This window comes from Punica granatum, chromosome 2 (genome assembly GCF_007655135.1).
Source record: "Punica granatum isolate Tunisia-2019 chromosome 2, ASM765513v2, whole genome shotgun sequence".
NCBI classification, from domain to species: Eukaryota; Viridiplantae; Streptophyta; class Magnoliopsida; order Myrtales; family Lythraceae; genus Punica; species Punica granatum.
The window spans coordinates 30298603-30313583 of NC_045128.1; the positions used below are offsets into that span (position 1 = coordinate 30298603).

General features: G+C 40.1%; 1 protein-coding gene across 3 annotated transcripts; it reads right to left on the minus strand.

The window, feature by feature from the left end:
* Positions 1-10132: 10132 nt before the first annotated feature.
* Positions 10133-13802, minus strand: LOC116194291 (SHUGOSHIN 1-like). Of its 3 annotated transcripts, none has more exons than XM_031523066.1 (11): positions 13646-13802; positions 13035-13207; positions 12887-12924; positions 12697-12805; positions 12561-12584; positions 12402-12449; positions 12252-12293; positions 12066-12162; positions 11925-11982; positions 11485-11784; positions 10133-10541 (listed from the first exon to the last, which is right to left on the minus strand). In XM_031523066.1, exons 1-11 carry the CDS (start codon positions 13689-13691, stop codon positions 10259-10261), a joined length of 1218 nt encoding a protein of 405 aa, XP_031378926.1. In that variant the 5' UTR covers positions 13692-13802; the 3' UTR covers positions 10133-10258. The 3 variants fall into 3 exon arrangements, with proteins under 3 accessions (XP_031378926.1, XP_031378925.1, XP_031378927.1); XM_031523065.1 differs by having other exon boundaries at positions 12381-12449; XM_031523067.1 differs by lacking the exon at positions 10133-10541 and adding an exon at positions 11252-11401 and having other exon boundaries at positions 12381-12449.
* Between the last annotated feature and the right edge of the window lie 1179 nt (positions 13803-14981).

Genomic DNA, 14981 nt, shown 5'->3' on the forward strand with positions numbered 1-14981 from the left:
GGTCTTTTGAAGGCCGTGACGATAGTCAAACTGCGCGTTGTCTAACCCGTGCTTCTTAATATCGATCGTGGGATGAACCCATAAATACCTAGGACTATAATGATATGTAATGCATGTGCATAAAATAAAGTTGCAGAAAATAAATGAAAACGGCAAATAAAATAACACAGCAAATAGAAAAACGGGATCGAGCACAAACCCTCTAATGTCCCCAGTGCAGTCGCCAAGCTGTGCGGACCGAATTTCGTCTTGTCGCGGCTTGCATACGTGCACGCTGATTGTACGGCTTGGAAGTGTCCACCTTCCCGGGGAATGTGTAACGGACAAGTGTGAGAAGGAGCCGCCATTACCAGTTTACGACTCGGAGGTCGGGGATCGGTGAGTTGCCTAGGTCTAGGGGTAAGGATACACCTAGTATGCTAAGGCATATGGTCTACAGAACTGAGGGTTCCAAGTTCGGGGGTTCTGTTACGTGCGAGGCTATATCCCACACGCCCTATCGGTACTCTAGTTTGCCTACCATTTTTATTTTATTACCGGTTGATTAGGCTTCGCTCATCTCACTCTGTTTGACGCCGTAACTTCGTGGAAGTAGTTGATTCTAATTAAGAGACAGAAAGAGGAGCGAATTCTTAAGTCAAGGGATTGGCCTACCATCCACGCATCTCGGCTGACCAAACCATGACGTCCGGTTCACCGCATGGGCTGGGGCCGTGATTCGTATGTTACCGCCCGTCTTTGGGACACATAAACCGACTCGATTGGTTCTGACCCTCAAACCTCACGCTTGACCGGGATCGTTATATAAATGAATGTACAAATAAATATCTCACAATGTGCTCACAAATAATTAATACAAATTACAACAAATGGATCTTGATCGGCTCGCGTTCCGCCAATATTCCACTTTTATTCACCGTGAGGTTGGAAAGACCAAAACCGAAGTTAATGCGAAGCGGGCTCGTGAAAGCCAGAGGTCAAGTCCGACTAAACCAACGGATCCCAAAAGGACCGAATGTTCCTCAAGATAGCCATGGAACTTGTCAAGCTCTCGAGTGATAGTCTAACCTCATTTTACTCATCCTGACTCGAGTCATCCTCCGCTTGGATACTACTAGGATCGAAACGGTGACTCGAGATTATATCCCATGCCACGCTCGGATCGCGCACACTTAGTGTGTGTAAGGGCATTGGATCCCGTGATCGATAGTTGGGGTGTTGGACCCCGTGTGAACCATATCCTATGGGTTTGGGCTTGAACCATAGTAAAACAAACAAAAAAAGATAAAAAACAGATGAAACAAATAAAAATAGAAAAACAGAAAAGTGACGTGAATTGATTGTCATGTTTATGTGATTATCAAATTATGAATCGAGGTTGCTTAACAATGACATTTCTATCATAAATAGATTAAAAAAAAAAACAGAGCCAGTATGTGTGGTGATAATCGACCATGGGTTGCCCTGAAAATGTATTGTACCATTCGGCTTTGCTTAAAAAGGAATTGACAGACATGATGTATATTGTCAATCCATAAGTGCATGGGTTTCTTTTAAATTTCACTGTTTTGTGATACTGACAGATTAACATATTATGATAGAAGTGTGTTTTGTTAGAAACATAAAACCTAGGGTTCTGACTCACCTACTTCCATGGGTTTGATTTTTGTCGAGTGTGATTAGTCTGGTTTCTTGTTTTATGACAGATAAATCTAATCTAAGCATAAACTTAGGTCTCTGCTCATATCATATGAAGGATCAGATAACCTTTCACAAGCCATCCTCGTTCATGCCTTTGATCCACCTCCCTAAGAGCCCGAATCTATGCTAGAATGACAGAAATACCCCGATCGAGTAAATAGGGCATGAAAGATGGGACCTATGCCCACATGGGTTGTCCGTCTTTACTCGTGGTTCATAGTGTTTCAATCACCCTAACCCTAGGGTTGTCCGCGAATCATGAGCCGATGATCGTGCCTTTGAACCGAAAAATGTGTTTGTGTACATAATAGGGTAAGACTACGTGAGACAGATCGTAGAAAGTCTGTAAGCAGTGTCAAACAATCCCCTGGACCTATCGGGGTCGTGTGGACCCCGAAAGAGCCGAGAAACCGGTTGTCCTGCCCGGAAGTGGTCCAAGTAGAACTCGCGTATTCCGACTCAAGCAACCTCAAATTGAGCCCAGACTCGAGTAAAGACATGCAAGTACTCCCTAGATGTCCATGCTACGCGCTCTACGTGTCTCAGTGTTTATGTTAAAAATTGTGGGTTTTGAAAAGGGCATGACTACCAGTTCATGATTTGTCAACTCGATTAGAAGTTATTCGTCGGTTCATACGAGTTATTTAAATGTCGAGTGGATTAATTAGTTGAGTGAATCGTCACAATTACTACGAGTGTGAGATTAATTAAATTAAATGAGTTTTCCAAATGCTTTTGTTTATGGGTTTCGAGTCGCCGAGCCGACCATTGATGAACAGCTAGACAAGGGCTCTAATTCCCGACCATTTTAATTATTTTATTTTTAACCGACTTCACATGATTAATCCGGTTCGTGTGAGATTTTAACCAAAAATGCACTCAAACATTGCAAAGCATGTGAACATGGGCATATCACACCACATCGATATTTAAAAGGCCGGTTTTAAGCTCGAATGACTGATTAAGCCAATTTTAATGCTTCTTTTAGTCAATTTTATTCCTTTAAGCCTAGCGAGTGTTAGATTCAATTCATATGGATTTGTTTTCATTTGATACAATTGGTTTTAAGGTCGATACTTTAAATGTCAATGTTTGTGTTTGGGTCGGTTTTCCACTAACTGTCCCGATTTTAAAGAGTCGACTTTGATTAACAAACCAGTTCGTGCTTCGTTTTAGTTAAAATTCATTTCACGACATCCTCAACCATAGCAAGCATCGAAGTAACTGAGAAAGAGAGCCCTACACGTGTCACTAAGCTCGAGGAATCATACCTCTCCCGAACTAGTGTCGAGAGGACTGCGAAGCTTCGAAAACTCTCAAACCAGGGTTGGAGCGGGCTGTTGAGGCTCAACACTGCAATTGTGAATGCGTGTGGGCAACAGCGGTTCACTTAGCGGCTTCACTTAGTCGAGGAAAGTGGTGGCGGCAGCATGGCCAACTGTGGGCAACATCAAAGACACGAGCAGGGCAACCGTGGCAGAACAACTTGCAAGGAAGGCGAATAGAGAGAGGCAACAACAGTGACAGTAGCGTCAATGGAGCTAAGAAAGGGGAAGGAAAAGGAGAAGAAAGTGATGAAGATGATGGTCAGAAGATAGTGATGAAGGTCACGAAAGGGAGGAGTTAAAGGCAGTGAATAGGGGAAAAAAAGGCCGAGAAGTAGCTGTTAATGGAAGGGATGAGGAGAAGAATGGAAATGGTTCAGTGGAATCGAGAGGAAGAGAGAGCAGCAACAGATAAAAGGCAAAGATGGAATGTCAGCTACTACTGTCCAAGGCCGGGATGATGATCGGTTGATGATCATGGAAGTAGTCAGGGTGAAAGGCTATCGACCGTGTTGAAGGATGAGCTCAGGGCAGGGAGGAGATGATGAAAAGGCAGAGATGGAATGTCAGCTCCTATTGTCCAAGGCCGGGATGATGATCAGTTAATGATCATGGAAGTAGTCAGGGTGAAAGGCTATCGACTGTGTTGAAGGATGAGCTCAGGGCAGGGAGGAGATGATGAATAGCAGAAGGAGCCAAGAGGGTGAGAACCGAGATATAAAGGATGAAAAGGGCATGACTACCAGTTCATGATTTGTCGACTCGATTAGAAGTTATTCGTCGGTTCATACGAGTTATTTAAATGTCGAGTGGATTAATTAGCCGAGTGGATCGTCACAATTAGTACGAGTGTGAGATTGATTAAATTAAATGAGTTTTCCGAATGCTTTTGTTTATGGGTTTCGAGTTGCCGAGCCAGCCATTGATGAACAGCTCGACAAGGGCTCTAATTCCCAACCATTTTAATTATTTTATTTTTAACCGACTTCACATGATTAATCCGGTTCGTGTGAGATTTTAACCAAAAATGCACTCAAACATTGCAAAGCATGTGAACATGGGCATATCACACCACATCGATATTTAAAAGGCCGGTTTTAAGCTCGAATGACTGATTAAGCCAATTTTAATGCTTCTTTTAGTCAATTTTATTCCTTTAAGCCTAGCGAGTGTTAGATTCAATTCATATGGATTTGTTTTCATTTGATACAATTGGTTTTAAGGTCGATACTTTAAATGTCAATGTTTGTGTTTGGGTCGGTTTTCCACTAAATGTCCCGATTTTAAAGAGTCGACTTTGATTAACAAACCAGTTCGTGCTTCGTTTTAGTTAAAATTCATTTCACGACATCCTCAACCATAGCAAGCATCGAAGTAACTGAGAAAGAGAGCCCTACACGTGTCACTAAGCTCGAGGAATCATACCTCTCCCGAACTAGTGTCGAGAGGACTGCGAAGCTTCGAAAACTCTCAAACCAGGGTTGGAGCGGGCTGTTGAGGCTCAGCACTGCAATTGTGAATGCGTGTGGGCAACAGCGGTTCACTTAGCGGCTTCACTTAGTCGAGGAAAGTGGTGGCGGCAGCATGGCCAACTGTGGGCAACATCAAAGACACGAGCAGGGCAACCGTGGCAGAACAACTTGCAAGGAAGGCGAATAGAGAGAGGCAACAACAGTGACAGTAGCGTCAATGGAGCTAAGAAAGGGGAAGGAAAAGGAGAAGAAAGTGATGAAGATGATGGTCAGAAGATAGTGATGAAGGTCACGAAAGGGAGGAGTTAAAGGCAGTGAATAGGGGAAAAAAAGGCCGAGAAGTAGCTGTTAATGGAAGGGATGAGGAGAAGAATGGAAATGGTTCGGTGGAATCGAGAGGAAGAGAGAGCAGCAACAGAGAAAAGGCAAAGATGGAATGTCAGCTACTACTGTCCAAGGCCGGGATGATGATCGGTTGATGATCATGGAAGTAGTCAGGGTGAAAGGCTATCGACCGTGTTGAAGGATGAGCTCAGGGCAGGGAGGAGATGATGAAAAGGCAGAGATGGAATGTCAGCTCCTATTGTCCAAGGCCGGGATGATGATCAGTTAATGATCATGGAAGTAGTCAGGGTGAAAGGCTATCGACTGTGTTGAAGGATGAGCTCAGGGCAGGGAGGAGATGATGAATAGCAGAAGGAGCCAAGAGGGTGAGAACCGAGATATAAAGGATGAAAAGGGCATGACTACCAGTTCATGATTTGTCGACTCGATTAGAAGTTATTCGTCGGTTCATACGAGTTATTTAAATGTCGAGTGGATTAATTAGCCGAGTGGATCGTCACAATTAGTACGAGTGTGAGATTGATTAAATTAAATGAGTTTTCCGAATGCTTTTGTTTATGGGTTTCGAGTTGCCGAGCCAGCCATTGATGAACAGCTCGACAAGGGCTCTAATTCCCAACCATTTTAATTATTTTATTTTTAACCGACTTCACATAATTAATCCGGTTCGTGTGAGATTTTAACCAAAAATGCACTCAAACATTGCAAAGCATGTGAACATGGGCATATCACACCACATCGATATTTAAAAGGCCGGTTTTAAGCTCGAATGACTGATTAAGCCAATTTTAATGCTTCTTTTAGTCAATTTTATTCCTTTAAGCCTAGCGAGTGTTAGATTCAATTCATATGGATTTGTTTTCATTTGATACAATTGGTTTTAAGGTCGATACTTTAAATGTCAATGTTTGTGTTTGGGTCGATTTTCCACTAAATGTCCCGATTTTAAAGCGTCGACTTTGATTAACAAACCAGTTCGTGCTTCGTTTTAGTTAAAATTCATTTCATGACATCCTCAACCATAGCAAGCATCGAAGTAACTGAGAAAGAGAGCCCTACACGTGTCACTAAGCTCGAGGAATCATACCTCTCCCGAACTAGTGTCGAGAGGACTGCGAAGCTTCGAAAACTCTCAAACCAGGGTTGGAGCGGGCTGTTGAGGCTCAGCACTGCAATTGTGAATGCGTGTGGGCAACAGCGGTTCACTTAGTGGCTTCACTTAGTCGAGGAAAGTGGTGGCGGCAGCATGGCCAACTGTGGGCAACATCAAAGACACGAGCAGGGCAACCGTGGCAGAACAACTTGCAAGGAAGGCGAATAGAGAGAGGCAACAACAGTGACAGTAGCGTCAATGGAGCTAAGAAAGGGGAAGGAAAAGGAGAAGAAAGTGATGAAGATGATGGTCAGAAGATAGTGATGAAGGTCACGAAAGGGAGGAGTTAAAGGCAGTGAATAGGGGAAAAAAAGGCCGAGAAGTAGCTGTTAATGGAAGGGATGAGGAGAAGAATGGAAATGGTTCGGTGGAATCGAGAGGAAGAGAGAGCAGCAACAGAGAAAAAGCAGAGATGGAATGTCAGCTACTACTGTCCAAGGCCGGGATGATGATCGGTTGATGATCATGGAAGTAGTCAGGGTGAAAGGTTATCGACTGTGTTGAAGGATGACCTCAGGGCAGGGAGGAGATGATGAATAGCAGAGGGAGCTAAGAGGGTGAGAACCGAGATATAAATGAGGAAAAGGGAAGCCCGATGCTGCTGTCTGTGGCTGTGCTTTTCTCATGCCCTCAGATAGAGCCCGAGGAAAACGAAGACGAAGGAAACCAACAACAGCTAGAATTGCTCACGGGGCTGAAGCCAAGAGACCATGGAGTTGGAGTGAGGATCAAAATGGTGACCAATTCCTGGTGAGGGTATCGTGAGGATGAAGAAGAAGCAAAGGATCAAGTAGAAAAGAAAGAAGGGAAGAGAGCTGAGAGTCCAAGGGAGGACTGAGATTCCAGGTGAGGGAAGATGATGAAACAAAAACACAGGTCGGGTAGCTGAGGGAGATCCCTAGAAGTTACTGCTATATCTACAGCTTGTTCTTGGCCGAGACAGAGAGTGAGAGAGCAAGAAAGAGCTCCATATTCTCTCTTCTGCTCTTCTTGGCAGCAAAAAAGAAGAACAAGAAGCAGAGAGGATAAGGTAGGTGATGGTGATCTCTAATGGCACGATCAGATACAGGGTGGGCGCCGAAATTTTGGTAGCGATCAGAGCAAGTTGGTTGAGCTGCCAAGCAAAAGGAAGAAGAAAGGAAGATGAAGAAGGAAAAGCTACGAGGCCATTTGGATTCAGAGTTAAAGTTACTTTGATTTTGATTTTGATTGTGGAAAAGGATAAATGAGATGTGATTATAAATTTGACTTGGGAAACGTGTATTTTTATTGTGTAGTGTGTTGAGTTAAAGTTAAAGTTAAAATTTTTGAATTGAGAAATGTGTATTTTTGTTGTGTAGTGTGTTAAGTTAAAGTTAAAGTTAAAATTAAAATCAATTGTCTTTGAAACCAAACGATGCATACATGTCCGCAGAAGATATTGGGGGGTCAACCACTTCGGCCAACTGTGGCCAACCCTCCTACCACCTCTTATATATATATATATATATATATATATTTACTCCAACGTGCGTTTTAGGATAAAATTCTATTCCTCAAGGTCCGTTGACATTTCCAGAATGAAAATTGAGAAATTGAGAAATTGAAAAAATAATTTGCTCCATGAGAGTTCCAATTTGTATCGATGGAGATCGAATTTCAATAAAAATCGATATTGAACCTCTGACATACGTCAATCGTAATTGCCCGATTATTTTCGAATTTTTCGTCATTTCAAACAGATATCCGAAAAATAATCCAAGAATACCGTTGTGTTCATAAAAACATGGGGATCGATATTATGTGTGAAAGATACTTCTTAGTCCTATTAATCATCCAAAATTTTGAAAATTGAAATTAGTGCATATAAGGTCTGAAATTCTTGTCTTTTCAATCAGATATCTGAAAAATGATCCGGGACCACCGTTGTGTTCAAAAAAATTCGATAATCAATTGTATGCAGAAAAAAAAATTTCAACCCCAAGTTTGTTCCAGATTTTGAAAATCAAACTTGATACACGTAAAGCCTGAAAAAGTCACATAAGGTATTTTTTTCTAAAAATATAAAATTAGAGTTAAATTAAAGAGATGATCCTGAGTTCAAAAGCAAAACGAGGTGCTGACAGTGTATATGTCTATATAATAGTGTAACAACACTTATGGTCTGTCAAACCATGAAAATTAATTAATAATTTGAAATGAACCTACCAAAATATTTAGGGTAAATTGCACTAGTAGTCCAAAAAGTTTTACAAATATTTCAATATGATACAAAAAAAAAATTTTGCTACTTGATGGTACAAAATGTTTCAAAGTTGTTTGAGTATAGTACAAACCGTTATTCCGCTATTGACGCCGTCAAGTCGACGCTGATGGTGCAAAATCGGTTTTTGTGAGACGTTACATGATGATGCAGAATGTTTTGAAGTTATAACTTAATAGTACAAAATGTTTTACGTAAAACATTGTTAGGCTCCAGGGCATTTCTTAACGTCCACACTTTTGAGAGTCAAGCAAAGTGGCTTGCATTTGCCCATGCACGACAGACTCTCCACTGCTTCGCTGGTTGCAGCAAAAGCCATCAGAATAATCGCGAAGATGAGAATTGCTGAGATAGCTAAAATTTTTGTGGCCATTTTTTTTTCATGCTCTCGCGTCTTTTTTTTTGTGTGCTATCACATCTTCTCTCAACTAGCTTATATATAGGGGAAAGAGCCTAGTTATGTTATCGGGTGGTTAGATACAGATATTGAAGTGGTTAGGTTTCTTCTGGTTAGGAGTAAAACATGGCAAAGGAAAGATCTGTCTACATGTGTTTGTATAGAGGAGACCGTTACTCGCGCACGATTTTGTTATCGTTTTCTAAAATGTAAATATTTTTTTATAACTTTTATATATATATAAACATTATATTTTAGGGGCTTAATGAAATATCTTTTATTATTATTATTATTATTATTATTATTATTATTATTATTATTATTATTACTATTATTATTATAATTATTACTATTACTATTACTATTATTACTATTACTATTACTATTACTATTATTATTATTATTATTATTATTATTATTATTATTATTATTATTATTATTATTATTATTATTATTATTATTACTACTACTATAAAAATAAATGAGGGAGAGACAAAAAAGGGAGGGAAATTGTTAGAGAAAATAACGGAGGAAATTTAAGTTTCTCTCTTTTTGTAAAGTATGAGTTTATCAAATTATTTGCCTCCGACTAATCCAATTCGAGCCAAATCGGCCTACTAAAGATTAAAATTCTCTCACAATCAAGGATTTTCCTTATTCATAATATTCGAACCCAAGATTTGAAGTACGAGGAACAAGTCGAACCGCTTGAAACTCCTTGTAGGTTACCAAATTAATTTTAAAATTTTTCAATAATTTAGTTACATAATAAGAAATTATATAATATTTTGATGGATAATTTTGGAGTAAGAAAGTTACCCAACTATCCTCCTTTTTCAATTTGTAATATAGATATAAACGTATAATTAATATGTATTAGCGGGATCCTCACGCTACGCACGGGTTTTTATAAGCTCCGTTAATGAAGTTATCATAATCCTTTATTTCATTTTCTCTTGTCAGTGACTATATTTGCATGACTTTCATAATAAAAGATTAATTATTATTATAATAAATTTTGATATATTATAATATTAAAATATTCTTTTAAAAAAATGGGCTATTGCATGTGGATTGGATTTGGAGGGAGAGAAGGAGAAGTAGGACCACGCCTTCACTCGGTAATCAAGAGGTTTCAGGTTCTATACTCGTTGTGACCATTCATGCTCATTTATTAGCTATTATAATTTATATTTCATTGCATTAAATCCACGAGCATCCTTTATGTGACCCAAAAAAAAATATAAAACAGAGAGAGAAGTGGGAGAGGGAGAAAGGGGTGGAAAAAAATTGGGTAATTATTTCGTTAGATTTACGATCACATCCTTATTTTAGTGGCTCTTATAAATTGGAAATATAAGAAGTAATATCTTGGTTAACTAAAAGCTACATCAAAAGAATCCTCAACTGTTGTTTTGCCAACATTACCTGAGCTTTAAGCCAAAAGAAAAAAAAAGTCATGTAATTAAAGAAGTTGTAGCATGATGATGCACGCTCTTGTCTCGTAATTAAGAGGTTTCAAGTTTGATATATGTGCCTAGACTACCAATGTCATTTGATTAGTTATTAGGATTTTTATTTTATTGTAATAGATTCATGAACATCTCTTATAACCGAAAAAACTTACAGTATTTGGTAATATTTAACTGGCAGATTGGACCATCTTGAGGGCACGATCTTCCTTTTGCCCGTGGCATGGTTGCCATGGGTTCGAAAGCAATAATATAATAGGCAGAGTTTAGAGTACTTCTCGGTGGTCGAGCCCTTCACTGTCCGACAGTCAGAAATGATGTCCGCATGCATTTGATAGCAGTTTTCTTCACCGATGGCAGCAGAAGCCATCGGAACCACCGCTACTGGTACGGGAAGGGAGGAACTATCACATGTACGAATACGTCGACCAGGGCTGCATGTCATTTGACACAATAAATTATTGCTTTGAGAGAGAGGAAATTTTAGTTTGCTCTCAACTTTTGATTATGTACTATTAAGCGTTCAAAATGTACATGAGCGATATGTTCAGGTGGACCACATTCATGTATCATATTCTTTTAACATAGTAACTCCCATTGTCTAACAAATGCCTTTTGAGTGGAGTCCCACTATTGCCCGACACAAATCGGGCCCGACCGATCAATTTTACCATCATCGAGATACGTCAATCAACTGTGCACACTTGACATTATTATTCACAGTAGTTACTTAAGGAGTTGATGGTAAATGGGGCTACGCCCAGGCAACGGCCTAACCCTCTGCTTCCAGAGGCCTGTATCATCCCCCATACACGCATTTCCGAGACAAAACAATGCAGGAGCTTTCGATCTTGGGCTGGGACTGGGAGTTAATTTGGCAGCCAAGTCAAACTAATTGAGTTGAGTCGAGCCGAGCTCTTGGCAGTCAAATACCCCTCTGAGCCAAGCTCAATCCTTAAAAATGATGTATGATCAGAGAGCTCGATTCATCGAGCTAAGCTCATATTTGGCAGTGTTTGGCAGCACTCTGACTCGACTATATATGCGCCTAATCTGAACATTTGGCCAGGTAGGATGGATCCATACCCCAAATGGACTTCCATATCCATACATTAAAAGTTAAAGAGTCGCAACGATTCGGAGATCAGCCATAATAAAAATGAAATCCATTCCCAATTTCCCATCACGAATTGTAGCAGTGCTAGTATTACACACGGGGTTGCACCAAACACAGGGATATCTTGTCATTTCTAAACTATTTATCTACAAGATGGATTTCTTTTTTTTTTTTTTCCTGTCATGTGAAACTTAGATCAATATAGCAGGACATACAAAGAAGAAAAGAACGGCATTAGCAGGGACAACAAAAAAACTTACACTTCCCGGCGCATCTTCACATTAAGAGGAATTTCCTTGTAAGACTGGACCTTCTCAGCAGCTCGTCGCAAAGGTCTCCCTAGAGATGATCTTGGATGTGCTTGGTTTTCAACATTAGCAGCATTTTTCTCTTCATGTTCCTTTTCCATTGATGAGGTTGACGGTGCTGGACAATTTTCTTTGAGAGGCTCCGCACATTCATTCGAGATGCTACCCTTGGAATCCCCCATCTCGAGGGACACTGCACATAATCCTGCTTCTTCAGACCTAAACCTAGCAGATTGCCTTCTCTTGCATGGCCTGTTTAGGATGCAACATGTCCTTTAACAAACATTCTGATTTCTTTGACAGAAAAAATTTGAAAAAGAACACAACAATGCATCCTATTAATAACTGGCTCAAAAACTCAAAAAAAAAAGAACAACAAAAGCATAAATAACCTTTTCTTGCTGACTTTCTCCTCAGCTTGGACAAGTTCAGCTGAATTAGAGTTCAATGCTGCATACATTTTGTCATTCGAGAGTGTTCAGTTAAAATAAAATGGAAACATCTAACAAAGAAATATTCAGCCCATGAATTACATTGATTCCTCTGCTGCTGCCTCCGACAAGTATTACAAGGCTTGCCAGCTTGAGAGAATTCCCCTGCATCGTTAGGCTTGACGGTTTCATCTCTTGCCTGTGAAAAGAATCAGTCGAGAATGCAAATTATTATGATACTTCCAAGTCGATACTAGCAGCACTGCCATTAAGAAGGTTATTTATCACCTCACTCGCATTAAAATGGCATGTTCCTGATTTAGCTTTCTCCTGGGAAAACAGAAGCACGGGGAGGTCAAAGTTTGTTCTGCTAGACATTATCACGCACAGAATAAACTATGCACTAGTCAAGCAAACCTTCAACTCAAACTGCCTCACTTTGAGCAAGCAATTTTTGCAATCCAGTTCATGCTGAAGCAGTTTTATCTAGAAAAAGATAAAGGGAAAGGACAAAATTGTTGTTAGCTCAAAGCTGCTTGTAAGCATGACAAAATCGGCTCAAATTGATCAATACAAAGTTAAAGTGAAGTGACTCACCTTGTCTTTTCCTGAATTAAGTTCCTAAATTTAAAAGGAACAAAAAATGCAGATCATCAATCTCATATAAACTGATTATTCTACTAAACGAAGTGAAGCAGCTGATGAGAAATGAAAAGAATGAGATGTAGACTACCGCTAGCATCTGATTGTTTGCTTGCGCAAGTTGCAGGTTCTTCTCCTGCACTTTCTGCAAATCATTTCTCAGTTTCTGCAGCTCGATTGCCCCCACATCAATGATCCTACTGTGAACTGGAATTAAGAAAACTGACATGGAAGTGAAATGTCAAAAGGAAAGCCTAGTCCCGATCAGACGAAAAGGATACTTCCTGTCTGCAAGAGCTTTAGTCAGCACGATGTTTTCCTGACAAGAACGGAAAGGATCCCAGCAAGATAAGTGGCAAGAAATGTGCTTTAAGAGAATTGGATGTCGAGGCATGAAACATAAGTATACATTGATGCTATGTTGCCAACCTTCTGAAGCCTCTCAATCTGCTCATTCTTTTGAAGTAGAATAGTGCTCGACTTCACAGCTTGCTTGGCTTGTTTCGTTTGCTGAGCCACGTTGCTAATGTCAGCTAACTTTTTCCTCGGGGCACAACTGATGGATTCCCGGTTCAACAATTTCTCTCCCGCTATGTTATTCCCTGAAATCCCAATAAAAACCGAGCAGGACTTGATCAATCACCAATTCATCCTTACACATAACCAGCAGCAAACTCCAAACAACATCGGGAATGTCATTTCACAAATATGATTTAGCTAATGCACTTTGCAGATTTGCTCGGTTTGTTTCCCCGAGAGAGCACGAGTTCTCATAATCTTTGGTGCGCATTCAGGCCACAATAAACCCTAAAAACGCAATGCTTCATGTCTGACCACCTCGATAGACCTATCAACGGAGGCAGGCTTTCAGCAGCGAATGAAAGGCCACGAATTGAGGGATTAAAGTCCTTGAAATGAAGGGAAAAACCTCCAATTTCACCACGCCCACGCCCACGCCCACGCCCGAATTTGTGGGTTGAGAAAACGAAGAACGTCAACTGAAACAGAACGGAAGCAATAGCAAGAGGTGAGTGAAATACCTTCAACTGAGCCGACTTGGTTGTCGAGATTGAACACAGCCTCCATTGAAGCTAAGCCTCACCGCAACTCTCTCCCTCTCTAGTGAGAGCTGAGCACTGTGAACTGTGAAGGAGAGCTCTCTGCAATGTTTGGAATGGAGCCGAAGGAGGGAAAGGAGGAGAGGGGTAAAATGGTAAAAAGGATAGGCGCACTGCCCGGTTTTGGACCCGACTCGACGATTGTCGGATCGTTATCTGGGCAATCGGATCGGCCCATATGTTAGGCGGAATGAAGCATAGCAAATAAAGGGCCAATTAGTCCATTTTCCTAAAAGGGCATGTGTGAATTACAACCTAGCAAAAAGACGAACATAAGAGTTTCCCAAAAAAGAATTTGCTTCTTGAATTAAAATAAAATGCGAAAAAAAAGTATTTTAAAGTAAATCGTACGGGTCGTTGCAATATTGAGATTTTTATACTATCAAAAGCAATATGCATCTCCTTACCCAAAAAAAAAAAAAGAAACAATCTGCATCTTGCATGCTTATATAATTGCGTTCGTTTTTTTATTTTTTAGGGTGGGCTCTTTGGCTTGGGCCTAGGGTCATCTTCGTCTTCTGTGAACTATACTATCCCCCTGGTGGTGCTACGCTGACGGGGCCAATGCTTGCGTTGGTTATTCAGTTCGTCTGATATGTTCGCAGTTGAACACGAAAGCCCGAACATTGCATAGCGGAAGCTGGCAATATTACCATTATTGTTGCCCACTATTTTACTTATAAAAAAAAAGTTGATATTAATACCGTGATAGGGCAAAAGCCACCTCTCCGTCTAAAGTAGCTAAGATAAAAAGGAGTTTCAATCTTGATCTTCCGAAGATAAAAAGCATTATCTCATCCTCCTCTAATATCGTCTCAATCCTAAAGACCAAACGCAATTCTTAAAAGTCTAGTTCTTTTAATATATATTAAGGTTTATATAATATATATTTTTTATATATATGATTAGTTGGATATATCGAGTAGCTTAACCATTATATATTAGGTAGTTCCTTATTTTGCTAGATAATTTCTTATTTTAGAGCAGTCTTCCAATTTTTATTATTATGTTTTGTCCCTATATACGTACCGCTTACATATAAATGAAATTGACTTTTAGTACTGAAAAGAGTTTGTTCAAATAATTCGACATTATTTTTTTATTTATGCTTTTTCCGATATTTTACGTTTCATTACGCAATTAGGATCGTAGCAATCACTGAGCATCTCGGTACTTATCCCTTCTACCTCTCTACCCAAGTTTTCTGGGTAAGAGTTGAGCTTCCAACCAAGCCTAGATGTGTGCACTTCTCTCGACT